This window comes from Budorcas taxicolor, chromosome 9, assembly GCF_023091745.1.
Source record: "Budorcas taxicolor isolate Tak-1 chromosome 9, Takin1.1, whole genome shotgun sequence".
Classification (NCBI taxonomy): domain Eukaryota; kingdom Metazoa; phylum Chordata; class Mammalia; order Artiodactyla; family Bovidae; genus Budorcas; species Budorcas taxicolor.
Window position 1 is genome coordinate 86,282,244 of NC_068918.1, and position 13,241 is coordinate 86,295,484.

The window sequence follows — 13,241 nt, forward strand, 5'->3', positions numbered from 1 at the left end:
TTGGACACAGATCCTTCAAGTTAAGGAAAAAAGTACATTTCAATCCAATAATAGAAGGATTTCCTCATTGTAGTTATCAACCATGTACTTGAATGACTGAAGGTTTATGGAAGCCAGAGTCAAAATCTCTCAAAGTCAAGAATAAAAACTCAGATAAACACTGCACACCCATACCTAGTTCTCTAAGCTTTCTACTTCATCAACTGGGAACCCCAGAAAGCACCATGGTTGGGTGTGTATTTGAAAGGCTTTCAATGAATTAAATTTGGTGGTCTGTCCTTGGAAAGCAAGATCAAACCAGTCACTCTTAAAGGAAATCAACCCTGAATACTCTTTGGAAGGACTAATGCTGAAGCTGAAGCTCCAATACTTTGGCCACCTGATTCAAACAGCTGACACATTGGAAAAGACCCTGATGCTGGGGAAGATTGAAGGCAGGAGGAGAAGGGGACGACAGAGGATGAGATGGTTGGATAGCATCACCAATTCATTGGATATGAACTTGGCAAACTCCGGGAGATGGTGAGGGATAGCGAAGCCTGATGTGCTGCAGTCATGGGGTCGCAAAGAGTCGGATGTGACTTGGTGACTGAACAACAATCACAACAACAAGCTCTATCCTTAGTTAATCTGAAATCAATATAATGATGATACATGAAGCACAGTTTTGCATCTTCTGCCAAACCACTGCAGAACTTTTTGTTCCATGACCTAAAGACACCTTGAGAATCCCTTTGTTCCTTTCGGTTTATCAGAACTATATACACCACTTTGATTTGGGGTTTTGTTTTGTTCTGAGCCACCAGGACAGCCGCAGTGCTCAAGTACAGGACTGTTTGACTGCAGGTTCCTGGCAGAAATCGTCTGCTCCTTTTCACTCCGGCTGCTACTGCTTCTCTGACTTTAATTGTCCTCTCTGTGCTTTTATAGGTGGCCCTAGTGGTAAAGAATCCAGTTGCCAGTGCAGGAGACGCAAGAGACATGGGTTTGATCCCTGGGTTGGAAAGATCCTCTGGAGTAGGAAATGGCAACCCACTCCAGTATTCTTGCCTGGAGAATCCCATGGACAGAGGAGCCTGGTGAGCTACAGTCCATGGGGCCGCAAAGAGTCAGACACGACTGAAATGACTGAGCATACATCGTATTGTTAGAAATGGGATAGGGTGTAACTGATCAGTCATTAAGTCCTGTACCGTAATCACTTAAACAATGTCTGGCACTTGTTGAATGCTTGATCAATATTTAATTAAGTAATGGCTGATGGATGGATTCCGAAAACCAACTCAATTTGACTTTTCTGTAACTAGCAGCGGATGGCCACTAGGGGGAGGAAGAGTGCCCACTCAACCCTGCAGAGGCCCCTGTGAGGCCACAGGCATGAGTTTGGTAGAGAGCTGCTGCTGCTACTGCTAAGTCGCTTCAGTCGTGTCCGACTCTGTGCGACCCCATAGACCAGGCTCCCCCGTCCCTGGGATTCTCCAGGCAAGAACACTGGAGTGGGTTGCCATTGCCTTCTCCAATGCATGAAAGTGAAAAGTGAAAATGAAGTCACTTAGTCGTGTCCGACTCTTAGCGACCCCATGGACTGCAGCCCACCAGGCTCCTCTGTCCATGGGATTTTCCAGGCAAGAGTACTGGAGTGGGGTGCCATTGCCTTCTCCATGGTAGAGAGCAGGAGTGTTTTTAAATAACCAGACCCTGCATGTCTGGACTGGGTAAAGGCCTGGCCACCCGCAGGAGTGAACACTGAGCTCTCCAGGAGCTCTCATTTCCAGCCTAGTGCTGACTGGTCCCGCCTCCCGGTGGCGCTGAAGGCCGAGGCCAGACACCTGAGCCCAAAGGCCACATGGAGAGAAAGCTCAGGGCATAGACGGTGTGTTTTGAGCCAAGTGCAAAAACCTGCACTTAACATACTTGGGAATCAGACAGACAGGACAGTACTTGACTCAGTAATGTGGTTAATAGGTTAGAAACGAGAGAGAAGCAACAAAAACCAAGGAATGCGTTTAGAAGAAATAGGCTCACGAAGTTGGTGACACTTTCCCACTTAGCACTTGATTACAAGCTGTTTCCTAGCATTTCTTCTTCCCCAGAGACTCAGAGCCTCGGGGAGCTAAGCTCTGCTGCTCCGTCTGTTCACCTGGAAACAGGACCTTAGGAGGGAGGAGGTTTTGACCCTGCTGAGGCTGGACCCCGAGTCCTTGGTTCTCCTGCCGTCTACACGGGAGGCCTTTTGGGAGCAGGCACTCAGGAATGCTTGGCTGGAGAGCGGAGGCCAGGGCCATCCCCTGGCAGGCCGGGCTTCCCTCATCCTCATGTAGCCTTTGCAATTTGGGTGGGCCAACTGTTTTAACCTTATCCTACAATAATTTGTGTGCTCAGTCATGTCTGACTCTTTGCAACTGCATGGACTATAGCCCATGAGGCTCCTCTGTCCATGGGATTTCCTAGACAAGAATACTGGAGTGGGTTGCTCCAGTACTTCCTCCTCCATGGGACCTTCCTGACCCAGGCATCAAACCTGGGTCTCCTGCCTCGCTGGCGGATTCTTTACCATGGGACCTTCCCGACCCAGGGATCAAACCCGGGTCTCTTGCCTCGCTGGCAGAGTCTTTACCACTGAGCCACCAGTGTAGCCCCACCCCGCAACAGAGAAACTGACAAATAGAGGATCCTTAAGCCAAGGGGTCCTTAGCCTATAGGTCCATGAACTTGGATGTGAAAAAATTTGTATCTTAATTTTCATTGACTTGTAACTAGAGGTTAGCATTTCATCACAAACCCCAATGGAATTAGCAAGACTTGTGGTCTCCACATCATTTGCTGCAGATATCTCAGTATTGCTTGCAATCATTGCTACTCTGAAATTACAGTCACTGTTCGATCACTGCTAGATTTCATACCTCCCTGGCCACATATGTTATTATAATTTAAAATATTTCAGTATAATGGATTTCCTTTGTTATAATGTATTTTATTTTATGCATTTAAATACAGAAGCTTCACCAGATAACCAGAGCTTAAAAGAGAAAAGTTAAGAATCTCTGCTTAAAGGGAATGATCCCTTAGGGCTCTATTAACCTCTTTTTCACTGATTTGCTATGGATCATAAACTAATATAATGTGAATTTCTGTTGAGGCTGCACAAAGGGAGTTTAGCTTCCAAAGCATTGAAAGGACATCTTATTACTAAGGAATTCATGTAAATTTGATAACAAAATGGCATTATAGAAAGTACACTAATTAGATCTGCATTTTCTGCTTTTCATTGACATGTTTTATCAATTCAATACCATCTTGGTTGGGGGAAGAAACAGATCAAAGGTGCTGTGTGTCTAGCATTACTGATGGAAAAAGTAAGTAGGAGGAGTGGAGACCCTGCCAACTCGTATTAACCAGAAATAAGACCCTGTGCAGAAGGCCGTTGCTAAATACCATTAAAGGCCATAAATACCTGATAGATTGAGGTTGTGGTGATATCCCTTCACAGATCCTTAATTGATGAAACAGTTTTTTGAGTTTTGAAGTTAATTGTAAAAATTACAGTTGCCAGATGAAATTGTAGATATCCTAAAGTATTTTCAATTAGGATGATGTACATTCAGTATTGGAGGAGGAAATGGCAGCCCACTCCAGTGTCTTCCCTGGGAAAGCCCATGGACAGAAGAGCTTGGCGGGCTGTAGTCAGTGGGGTTGCAAAAAAGTCAGACACGACTTAGCAACTAAACAATAGCACGTTAAACATAGGCCTTCATGCCTCTAGTCACTCAGGATACAGAATTCATATCAGAAAAATTCAAGTGTGGAAGTTTGAGGCTTTTAGAAACATGAGAAGGCCAATTTAATAAAATTTAAAATCTTACATTATCATCACAGCAAAAAATGCAAAGATCTGTCTGTAGAACATTTTGTCTTAAAAATGATGCTATTTTTGTTGTCTTTTCTACAGGTACTGAGCTGTCTGAGCTTTGAACCATCGTCAGTGCTACCTGTAAAACTGTGAAGGGGAAGGTTAACGTCTGTGTCACTGAATACTCTTCTTATTGCTGTTTGTAAATTCCCACAGATTGGGGATTACTTCTGCTTATGCAGAAGTTATCTGCGTAATTTATAACAATCTCTGGCAAAACCTCAGAAAAAAGATATGCTTCTGACTTAGCCGGATGTCAGAGGCTGCGGCAGGACCCGGGGCGAAGGCTCTGCAGATGGCATGAGGCTCTGGGAGCGATGATCCCAACGGAAGGATAGCTTCTTGGAACTTTTTTCTCCTGAGAAGAGTGACCCAGTTAAAAAAAGGAGAAAAGTTACGAGCAACACCGTTGCCAATGAAATAGGAGAGGGAGTGCTTTCAAAAGCACGTGGGGCTGCTGCTGGACTCTGAGCTCATCCGGGACTGGGGCGCACGGCCATGGAGTAGAACTGCAACGTGGGTCTGAGAAGAGATGGAAATGGCCCACCAAGTCAGCCTCGGTTCCCTCCAGGAATCGGAACGCGAAGTGATCCTCCAGGTTTTGTACCGGGACCGGGAGGTTCAAAACACGGAGGCGGAGAGGATACGGTAGGTGGTCGTGCAGATGGTGGAATTCTTTGCGTTTCTTGGCTTTTTCTCTTGGAGGCCATCTCTCCTTGGCGTCTTGCTGCTTGCTTAGCTAGTGCCATTTGCTCCCCATTGAGCCTCTTGTCTGACAAGAGTCTGAAGCAAGGGCTGTAGGTGGAGGTAACCTTTGCTGAGTCACTAAGCTTCGGGATGGTCAGGGAAAGAATGCCTTTTTCCCCACTTAAAACAATGCCTTTGTGTGATAAGTTGGTTGTCTGTCTGCCTGTCCATTTGCCTGCTTTGCAGGAATCGTTCAAGGGAAACCTTCAGACTTCCCATACACCCTTTCAAGGGAAAGCCCTCTGGCTAAGGGTTTTCCTAAATTATTTTTGGTGGTAATTGAAGGCACAAAGAAAGCAGCTTAGAAACAGCAGATCTGCTGGCGTCCATTCTGAGCCTTCTCTTTGCTTACTTTTGCTTGCCAGCCAGCTCTGAAGAAACAGGGAGCATGAAGTCTGAACCTGCCCAGCCTGCTCCCAGACTCATTTGTCAACAGAGAACACCTTCTCACTCTGTCTCTGAATGGCATGGGCTGTTTGCCATTAGTTTAACACTTAACAGAGCAGGGCTAGGCTATCAGCAGCGTGCCTCTTGTTAGCTGTTAAGATCCATCTTTAATATAACGATGCTTTGTTTATTGATGTTTATGAAGAATGTGAGGTCTAGAAAATAAATGGGATAGGCTTTTGGTCTCATTGTGTTTTTAATGGAAGAATTCTTTTTCAGAGTCTGCCAAGAAAAACAAACATATAAAATAAATCTTTGGACCACTCAATGTTTGAGGAAGGAGGGGAAATTTCTGGGTGAACTGAAAGGAACAATGTTCCTTTTCTACCCTCCTTTGTAATCCCAAAGCTGTCCAAGTGTACTTACACTTTCTTCCACTAAAAAAAAATACAGTGAGCAAAATAGAGTTTTCTTTGGTGATGGAAGATCTTTCAGTGATTTAGAAGCATCGTTTTGAATGTCAACAAAGTAACGTGGATATTTTGTTCCAAGGGTACTGAAAGTTGTTTCTCGGGATTAGCTTCTCTATTCTAAAAGTGACAGAGATAGTCATACTCCATAAAAGAGTATACTGGCTAATGGTATGTTTTATGGTCCAATGTAATATCCCTTTGCACTAAGAGGGGTCTTCCCTGGTGACCCAGATGATAAAGAATCCACTTGCAATGCGGGAGGCCTGGGTTCCATCACTGGGACAGGAAGACCCCTGGAGGAGGGCATGACAATCTACCCCAGTATTCTTGCCTGGAGAATCCCATGGACAAAGGAGCCTGGCGGGCTACAGTCCAGGGGGTCGCAGAGAGTCAAACATGACTGAGCTACTGACACATTTGCACTAGGGCTATCTTCCTGGGAGGGACAGGAACTAAAAGTAACCGACCACCTAAAAAATAGTAGCAAAACTATAGCATCAGTTAAATAACTTTATTGGGGCACTTATAACAACAGCAGACGTGTATGCTGTATGCTTACACATCACTCCCTGTCTTGAATGTTAGAATTGATGCCATTTTCCTGCATTTTCCCTCTTCTTTCCCTGTTTTTCTTTACCATTATAATGCCATTTGGGCACAAGGGATGAACCTAGAACAAAATCAGCAGCTGACTCCTCCGTGCCAGGCGGAGTGTTTATGCTTTGCCATTTCATCCTCACAGCCACCCTGGGAGGTAAGGCTTTCACAGCTGAGAAAACCTCTGAGCCTCTGCTCCGAAAGATGGCAGGAGATCCTGGTTCACACAGCTGTTAGAACCCGGGGGTGCGGGAATGCAAAGCCCCTTCCCTGTCTCCATACTGTTGAGGCCCCTGCCTCGTAGGAGTTTGGCTGGCTTCTGTCCTTCTGCTCAGTTGTTTCTTACCACTTAACTCTCTGGGCCACAGGAAACTGAAGACACGCTTGCAGCATCTCAGGTGGAAAGGCGCGAAGAGCGTGAGCCAGGAGTACAAAGAGAAGTCCTGTGCCCGCTGCCAGCAGACGCTGGGGCTCCTGCTGAACCGGGGCGCCGTGTGTCAGGGCTGCAGCCACCGCGTGTGCCGCGAGTGCCGGGTGTTCCTGAGGAGGACCCGCGCCTGGAAGTGCACCGTGTGCTTCGAGGACAGGTGAGGATGGGCGGGGCCGGCCACGATGGGTGTGGCCGGATAAGGTGGGCGGGGCGGTGGGGCAAGGATGGCTGGAAAGCCTCAGAGATGGTCCAGGACCAACCACCGCTAAAGACAGCTGTCATTCTTCAAGCTTAATAGGAAATTGTTCAGAGAATGCTTAATATGGAGCTGCCTTTCTAGACATGGAAATTATTGTAACTCAAAAACACATTTTGCTATATGAAAAAAAGTTTTGTTTTTAATTTACAAAAGTTTGTAATTGCTGCTGCTACTAAGTCGCTTCAGTCATGTCCAATTCTGTGTGACCCCATACACAGCAGCCCACCAGGTTCCTCCATCCCTGGGATTCTCCAGGCAAGAACACTGGAGTGTAATGGCTAACGATCAGCTAACCTAGCAGTTAAGGTTCCCTTTAATTTCTTAACTAGTTAGTTTTGTTAGTTTTCTTAGAGCTTAATTTATCTCTTTGAGGAAAAGTGGAGTAAATTGTAATATAAGGAATATTAGAGTGTCCCGTGGAGCTTTATTAACGCCTTTTGGAAGGAAGAAAGTTGACCTGTATTGATGCTCCACTAAAGAAGCGGTTATGGTTTCCATTAGTGATAGACTAAATCTACATTTATTCTAATCTTTTGATGTTGGGAGATTTTAAAATATTTTAAACATGGAATTGGTGTTTTAAAAATACTCTTCTTGAAAATGATAAAGAACATATATGGCTTGATCAGAGAAGGTGATGGCACCCCACTCCAGTCCTCTTGCCTGGAAAATCCCATGGACAAAGGAGGCTGGTAGGCTGCAGTCCATGGGGTCTCGAAGAGTCGGACACAACTGAGCGACTTCACTTTCACTTTTCACTTTCCTGCATTGGAGAAGGAAATGGCAACCCACTCCAGTGTTCTTGCCTGGAGAATCCCAGGGACGTGGGAGCCTGGTGGGCTGCCGTCTATGGGGTCGCACAGAGTCGGACACGACTGAAGCGACTTAGGATGGCTTGATCTCATGCTGTTCGAAGCAAGAATGGGCTGTTCATCAATTCCCGGAAAACCCAGGAAGTGTTTCTACTTGTCATGGTGGAGTGTGCACAAGGCCATCACAGAACTCATGAGGAGCAGAAATGTTTGTCTGGTGTGAATCTAGGAGAATAACGTGAGACTGAGATTTGAAAACAACTTCTAAATGTTGCTTAGGTGCGCGCGTGCCTGGGGAGACTGTGAGGTGATTACACGGTGAGGGCACACTGGTGGGGTTTTTCTCGCCCCTTGAATCGGGAGGATTGTGTTTATAAGCATCCTGACATCAATGTCCTTAAACTTCCCCTTGCTTTGTGAGGCTTAATGTATTTCAATCACTCATTCAAAGGCAGGTCATTCAACCAGATTGCCTTGCTCCTAAGCACCCCTCTCTGAAACAGTGTGTCACGTCACATCCACGTGGTCAGAGTCGCCTCCAAACGTGTCAAGTTTCCTCAGTCTGTCAAAGCCAGCACCCTTCAGGCTTTTCTTAGCTTGAGAGGGGAAGAGAAAGAATTCCTGTGAGCCAGCCCTGGGTGCACTTGTGCTCAAGCAGGTCCTGGGCTCTTGAGAGAGGAGGGAAGGTCCTAAGACCCTCGTCAGCTAACCATATGTAGTGAGTTGATAAACACTGATGATGAACACTGTGTCACCAGGTAGTAAATTCTTCAGCACTTCTTTTAGTGGTTAAAGTGAGTAAAGCGAAGTCGCCAAGTCGTGTCCGACTCTTTGCGACCCCATGGACTGTAGCTTACCAGGCTCCTCCGTCCATGGGATTTTCCAGGCAAGAGTACTGGAGTGGGGTGCCATTTCTGTCTCCAGAGGATCTTCCCGACCCAGGGATTGAACCCGGGTCTCCCGCATTGTAGGCAGACGCTTTATCATCTGAGCCACCAGGGAAGTCTCAAAGTGAAAGTGAAAGTTGCTCAGTCGTGTCTGACTCTTTGCAACCCCAGGACTATACAGTCCATGGAATTCTCCAGGCCAGGATACTGGAGTGGGTAGCCTTTCCCTTCTCCAGGGGATCTTTCCAATGCAGGGGGGTCGAACCCAGGTCTCCCACATTGCAGGCAGATTCTTTACCAGCTGAGCCACAAGGGAAGCCCCTTTAGTGGTTAACTGGAAACTTAAAATCAAAACAGGAGGACAGGGGCTGAGGCAACCTCCCAGGAAGGGGGCCCTGTTGAAATCTCCGCCCTGGAGAGCACCGTGCCCTGGGGCATTGTAACTGAACCCCTCTAAGCTCCTGAAGTGTGATTTCTAAAACCCCAGCTTCCTGGTGTCGAAATAAGGATGTTTTTCAAAATACGAGAGATAATTGCATTGCTCTGAGAGAATTGACGCAGGAAATCATACGGCGAGAGAGCTAACTAATTTATACCAACCTCCCCTCCTTCTCTTTGCTTCCTTTCTTTGAAGCTCTCTACCCTCTCTAGTTTTGTCCACTCTGGGCTGCTGTCCAGTCTTGGGGGGGGTCAAACCAAAGAAAAGGCTTGGTGAAGTGTTAAGAGTCTTTGACAGTCTTAACTGGGACCTGGACAGGTTTTCAACCCCAATCATTTTCCTCTCCCTGCTTCTTCTTCAGCCTGAGACCCATCCCTCAAGAAGTGGATTTGTTGTGGGAACAGGAGGAAAACATAGGTTTTAAAATCAAGCAAAAAGAAAATCTAGGGTAGCAGTTTTAAAGAAAGCAAAACCAGTGTTCAGACTGCTGCAGTCAGCACAGAGGGCCTGTGAGCAGCGCTGGCCTTAGGCTTGGGCTGAGGGTCCAGGAGACAGTTGAGGGTCCTGCCTGCTGGGCAGGTTTTCTGCTCAGGACCCATGGGGGCTCAGGGGAGGGGGCGGGGGACTAAGCTGGCTCAAGGTGACTTCCCAGAGCACCCTGTGGGAGCGTTTCTGGAAGATGGTCAGGATTAGAGAGGGAAATGAACACAGTCAGGGACAAGGAATACCATGGGGATGAGTGCTGACTCAAACTATTGGAGTTTCAGCTTCAACATCAGTCCTTCCAATGAATATTTAGGACTGATCTCCTTTAGGATTGACTGGTTTGGTCTCCTTGCAGTCCAAGGGACTCTCAAGAGTCTTCTCCAACACCCCAGTTCAAAAGCATCAATTCTCCGGCGCTCAGCCTTCTTTATGGTCCATCTCTCACATCCACGGCTGCTTAGTTGCTTCAGTCGTGTCTGACTCTTTGCTGCCCCATGAACTGAAGCCCACCAGGTTTCTCCATCCATGGGATTCTCCAGGCAAGAATACTGGAGTGGGTTGCCATTTCCTTCACACATCCATACGTGACTACTGGAAAAACCATAGCTTTGAATTAATGGACCGTTGCTGGCAAAGTAATATCTCTGCTTTATAATATGCTGTCTAGTTTGGAGATAGCCTTTCTTCCAAGGAGCAAGTGTCTTTTAATTTCATGGCTGCAGTCACCATCTGTAGTGATTTTGGAGCCCAAAAATATAGTCTCTCACTGTTTCCATTGTTTCCCCATCTATTTGCCATGAAGTGATGGGACCAGATGCCATGATCTTAGTTTTCTGAATATTGAGTTTTAAGTCAACTTTTTCACGCTCCTCTTTCACTTTCATCAAGAGTCTCTTTAGTTCCTCTTCACTTTCTGCCATAAGGGTGGCGTGATCTGCATATCTGAGATTATTTATATTTCTTCTGGCAATCTTAATTCCAGTTTGTGCTTCATCCAGCCCAGCATTTTGCATGATGTACTCTGCATGGAAATTAAATAAGCAGGGTGATAATATACAGCCTTGATGTACTCCTTTTCCTCTTTGGAACCAGTCTGTTGTTCCATGTCCAGTTCTAACTGTTGCTTCTTGACCTGCATACAGATTTCTCAGGAGGCAGGTCAGGTGGTCTGGTATTCCCATGTCTTCTAAGAATTTTCCACAGCTTGTTGTGATCCACACAATCAAAGGCTTTGGTGTAGTCAGTAAAGCAGATGTTTTTCTGAAACTCTCTTGCTTTCCTGATGATCCAGCGGATGTTGGCAATTTTATCTCTGGTTCCTCTGCCTTTCTAAAACCAGCTTGAACATCTGGAAGTTCACGGTTCACGTACTGTTGAAACCTGGCTTGGAGAATATTGAGCATTACTTTGCTACCGTGTGAGATGAGTGCAATTGTGCCGTAGTTTGAGCATTCTTTGGCATTGCCTTTCTTTGGGATTGGAATGAAAACTGACCTTTTCCAGTCTTGTGACCACTGGTGAGTTTTCCAAATTTGCTGGCATATTGAGTGCAGCGCTTTCACAGCATCATCTTTCAGGATTTGAAATAGCTCAACTGGAATTCCATCACCTTCACTAGCTTTGTTCGTAGTGATGCTTCCTAAGGCCCACTTGACTTCACATTCCAGGATGCCTGGCTCTAGGTGAGTGATCACACCATCATGGTTATCTGGGTCGTGAAGATCTTTTTTGTATAGTTCTTCTATGTATTCTTGCCACCTCTTCTTAATATCTTCTGCCTCTTTTAGGTCCATACCATTTCTGTCCTTTATTGTGCCCATCTTTGCATGAAAAGTTCCCTTGGTATCTCTAATTTTCTTGAAGAGATCTCTAGTCTTTTCCATTCTATTGTTTTCCTCTATTTCTTTGCATTGCTCTCTGAGGAAGGCTTTCTTATCTCTTCTTGCTATTCTTTGAAACTCTACATTCATGTGGGTATATCTTTCCTTTTCTCCTTTGCCTTTAGCTTCTCTTCTTGTCTCAGCTATTTGTAAGACCTCCTCAGACAGCCATTTTGCCTTTTTGCATTTCTTTTTCTTGCATATGCTTTTTATCCATTGGCCAAATGAGGGTATGAATGACTTAATAGGCTTTGAAGCCTTCTGTTACCAAACATACAGTAAAAAAGTGGAAATTTGTGGGGTACTTTTTGAAAAGTTTATTTTGTGCTTACTAAAGGGAATATTTACACAATACTTTGAGTGTCATTCCTTTTGTTGAAGTTGCTATTTCTTCTATGGTCAGTCAAGGCAGGTCTTGTTTCAAAAAACCTTTTTGTGATGAGTAAGCTTCCTGTACCCTTAAGTTCAGAGTTGAAGTTGTCACTCACTCAGTTCAGCTGAACCTTTTCACCCCACAGGAAGGTCAGTGCCAGGAGGCCATTTTTCCAGGCTGGCACTTGTGCTGGTGAAGTGCTGCACCTCGGCTAGAGCTCTGGGCTGAAATGTAGCTGAGAGTTATGGGCACTGGGGGTGGAGGGCTACCAGACAGGCTTGTAGGCGCTTTCCAGTCATGTGTTTATAGGAACCACGATAACAGACCCACATCCATAGATCAGACCAAGAGAGCATTCCAGTGCCAAACAGATGTCATGGGTAGATTTTTTTGATTTCAGATGATTCTACTCCTGCACTGTTTCATGAATGCAGATATCTCTGAGACCTTGATTTCCCAATTTGGGGTTTCTTTATTTTGATTCATGTTCAGTCAATTAAAGTGTCTCTTCAAAGATTTTTCTTTTCAGAAGAGCATGTGGGTGGTGGGTATTTTAAGTCATTGCCTATCTGAGGATGCCTTCAATAGCCTTTCCTCATGAGTAAGGACTTCCTTGGATTTTATTCATTTTTTAAACTATTTTGGTTTTGGGTGTAGCTGATTAACAAACATTTGGTGGCAGTTTCAGATGAAGAACCAGACATTCATATCCATCCACTCTCCACCAGACTCCCCTCCCATCCAGGCTGCCAGACAACTTTGAGCAGAGTTCCCTGTGCTCTATAGCAGGTCGTTGTCAGCTATCCATTTTCAGCATAGCAGTAGGACTTCAATGGGTTTTAAAATCTTAGATTCCAACTTTCCATCTTTAAGTTCATTTAATGTGTTATCATTGTCCTTTGGAATCTACTGTAACAGACACACTGGAGACTAGCTTTATTTTTCTTTGTTGATCATCTGGATTTTAGGTAGTAGAAGCATATTGGTTTTTTTCTGCATTCTTGTAATTGAAAGCAGTTTCTAATATCTTCCTGGGTCGGAGTCTCTCCACACTGATTTTCATGGGTTAAGGAGAGTTCCCCGGAGCTGGCTGTGCTTTGATTGGGGAGAAATTCACATAAAATTTACCATTACAGCTAAGGCTAAGTGTACAGTTTAATGGCATTTGAAACCGCGGGTAATCATTAGTCAAGCCCACTTTATCAGCCTTCACTCATCAAGGTCGCCCAGGAGACTTACATACCCACTGTTATCGTTTTAAAATGTTTATTTATTTTTGCTGCTCTGGGTCTTGGCTGCTGCTCATGGACTTTCTCTAGTTGTGGTGGCTCCTCTTGTTGTGTGCAGGCTCTGGGGTCATGGGCTTCAGGGGCTGTGGCGCAGGCGCTTAGTTTCTCTGAGGCATTTGGGATCTTCCCAGACCAGGGATCGAATCCTGTGCTCCCCGCATTGGCAGATGGATCCTTATCCCCTGTGCCACAAGGGAAGGCCCTCGATGATTTCTTAAATTTCAATTAATTATGGCTGTGCTGCGTCTTCTTTGTTGCATGTTGGCTTTTTC

At 45.5% G+C, this 13,241-nt stretch overlaps 1 protein-coding gene across 1 annotated transcript in view; it reads left to right on the plus strand.

The window, feature by feature from the left end:
* Window positions 1-4,442: 4,442 nt before the first annotated feature.
* The window catches only part of SYTL3 (synaptotagmin like 3), a 78,818-nt gene continuing 70,019 nt past the window's right edge, over window positions 4,443-13,241 (plus strand). The window contains exons 1-2 of the mRNA XM_052645914.1: window positions 4,443-4,558; window positions 6,483-6,701. Coding sequence (XP_052501874.1) covers window positions 4,443-4,558; window positions 6,483-6,701 — 335 coding nt within the window. The remainder of the gene's footprint in view (window positions 4,559-6,482; window positions 6,702-13,241) is intronic.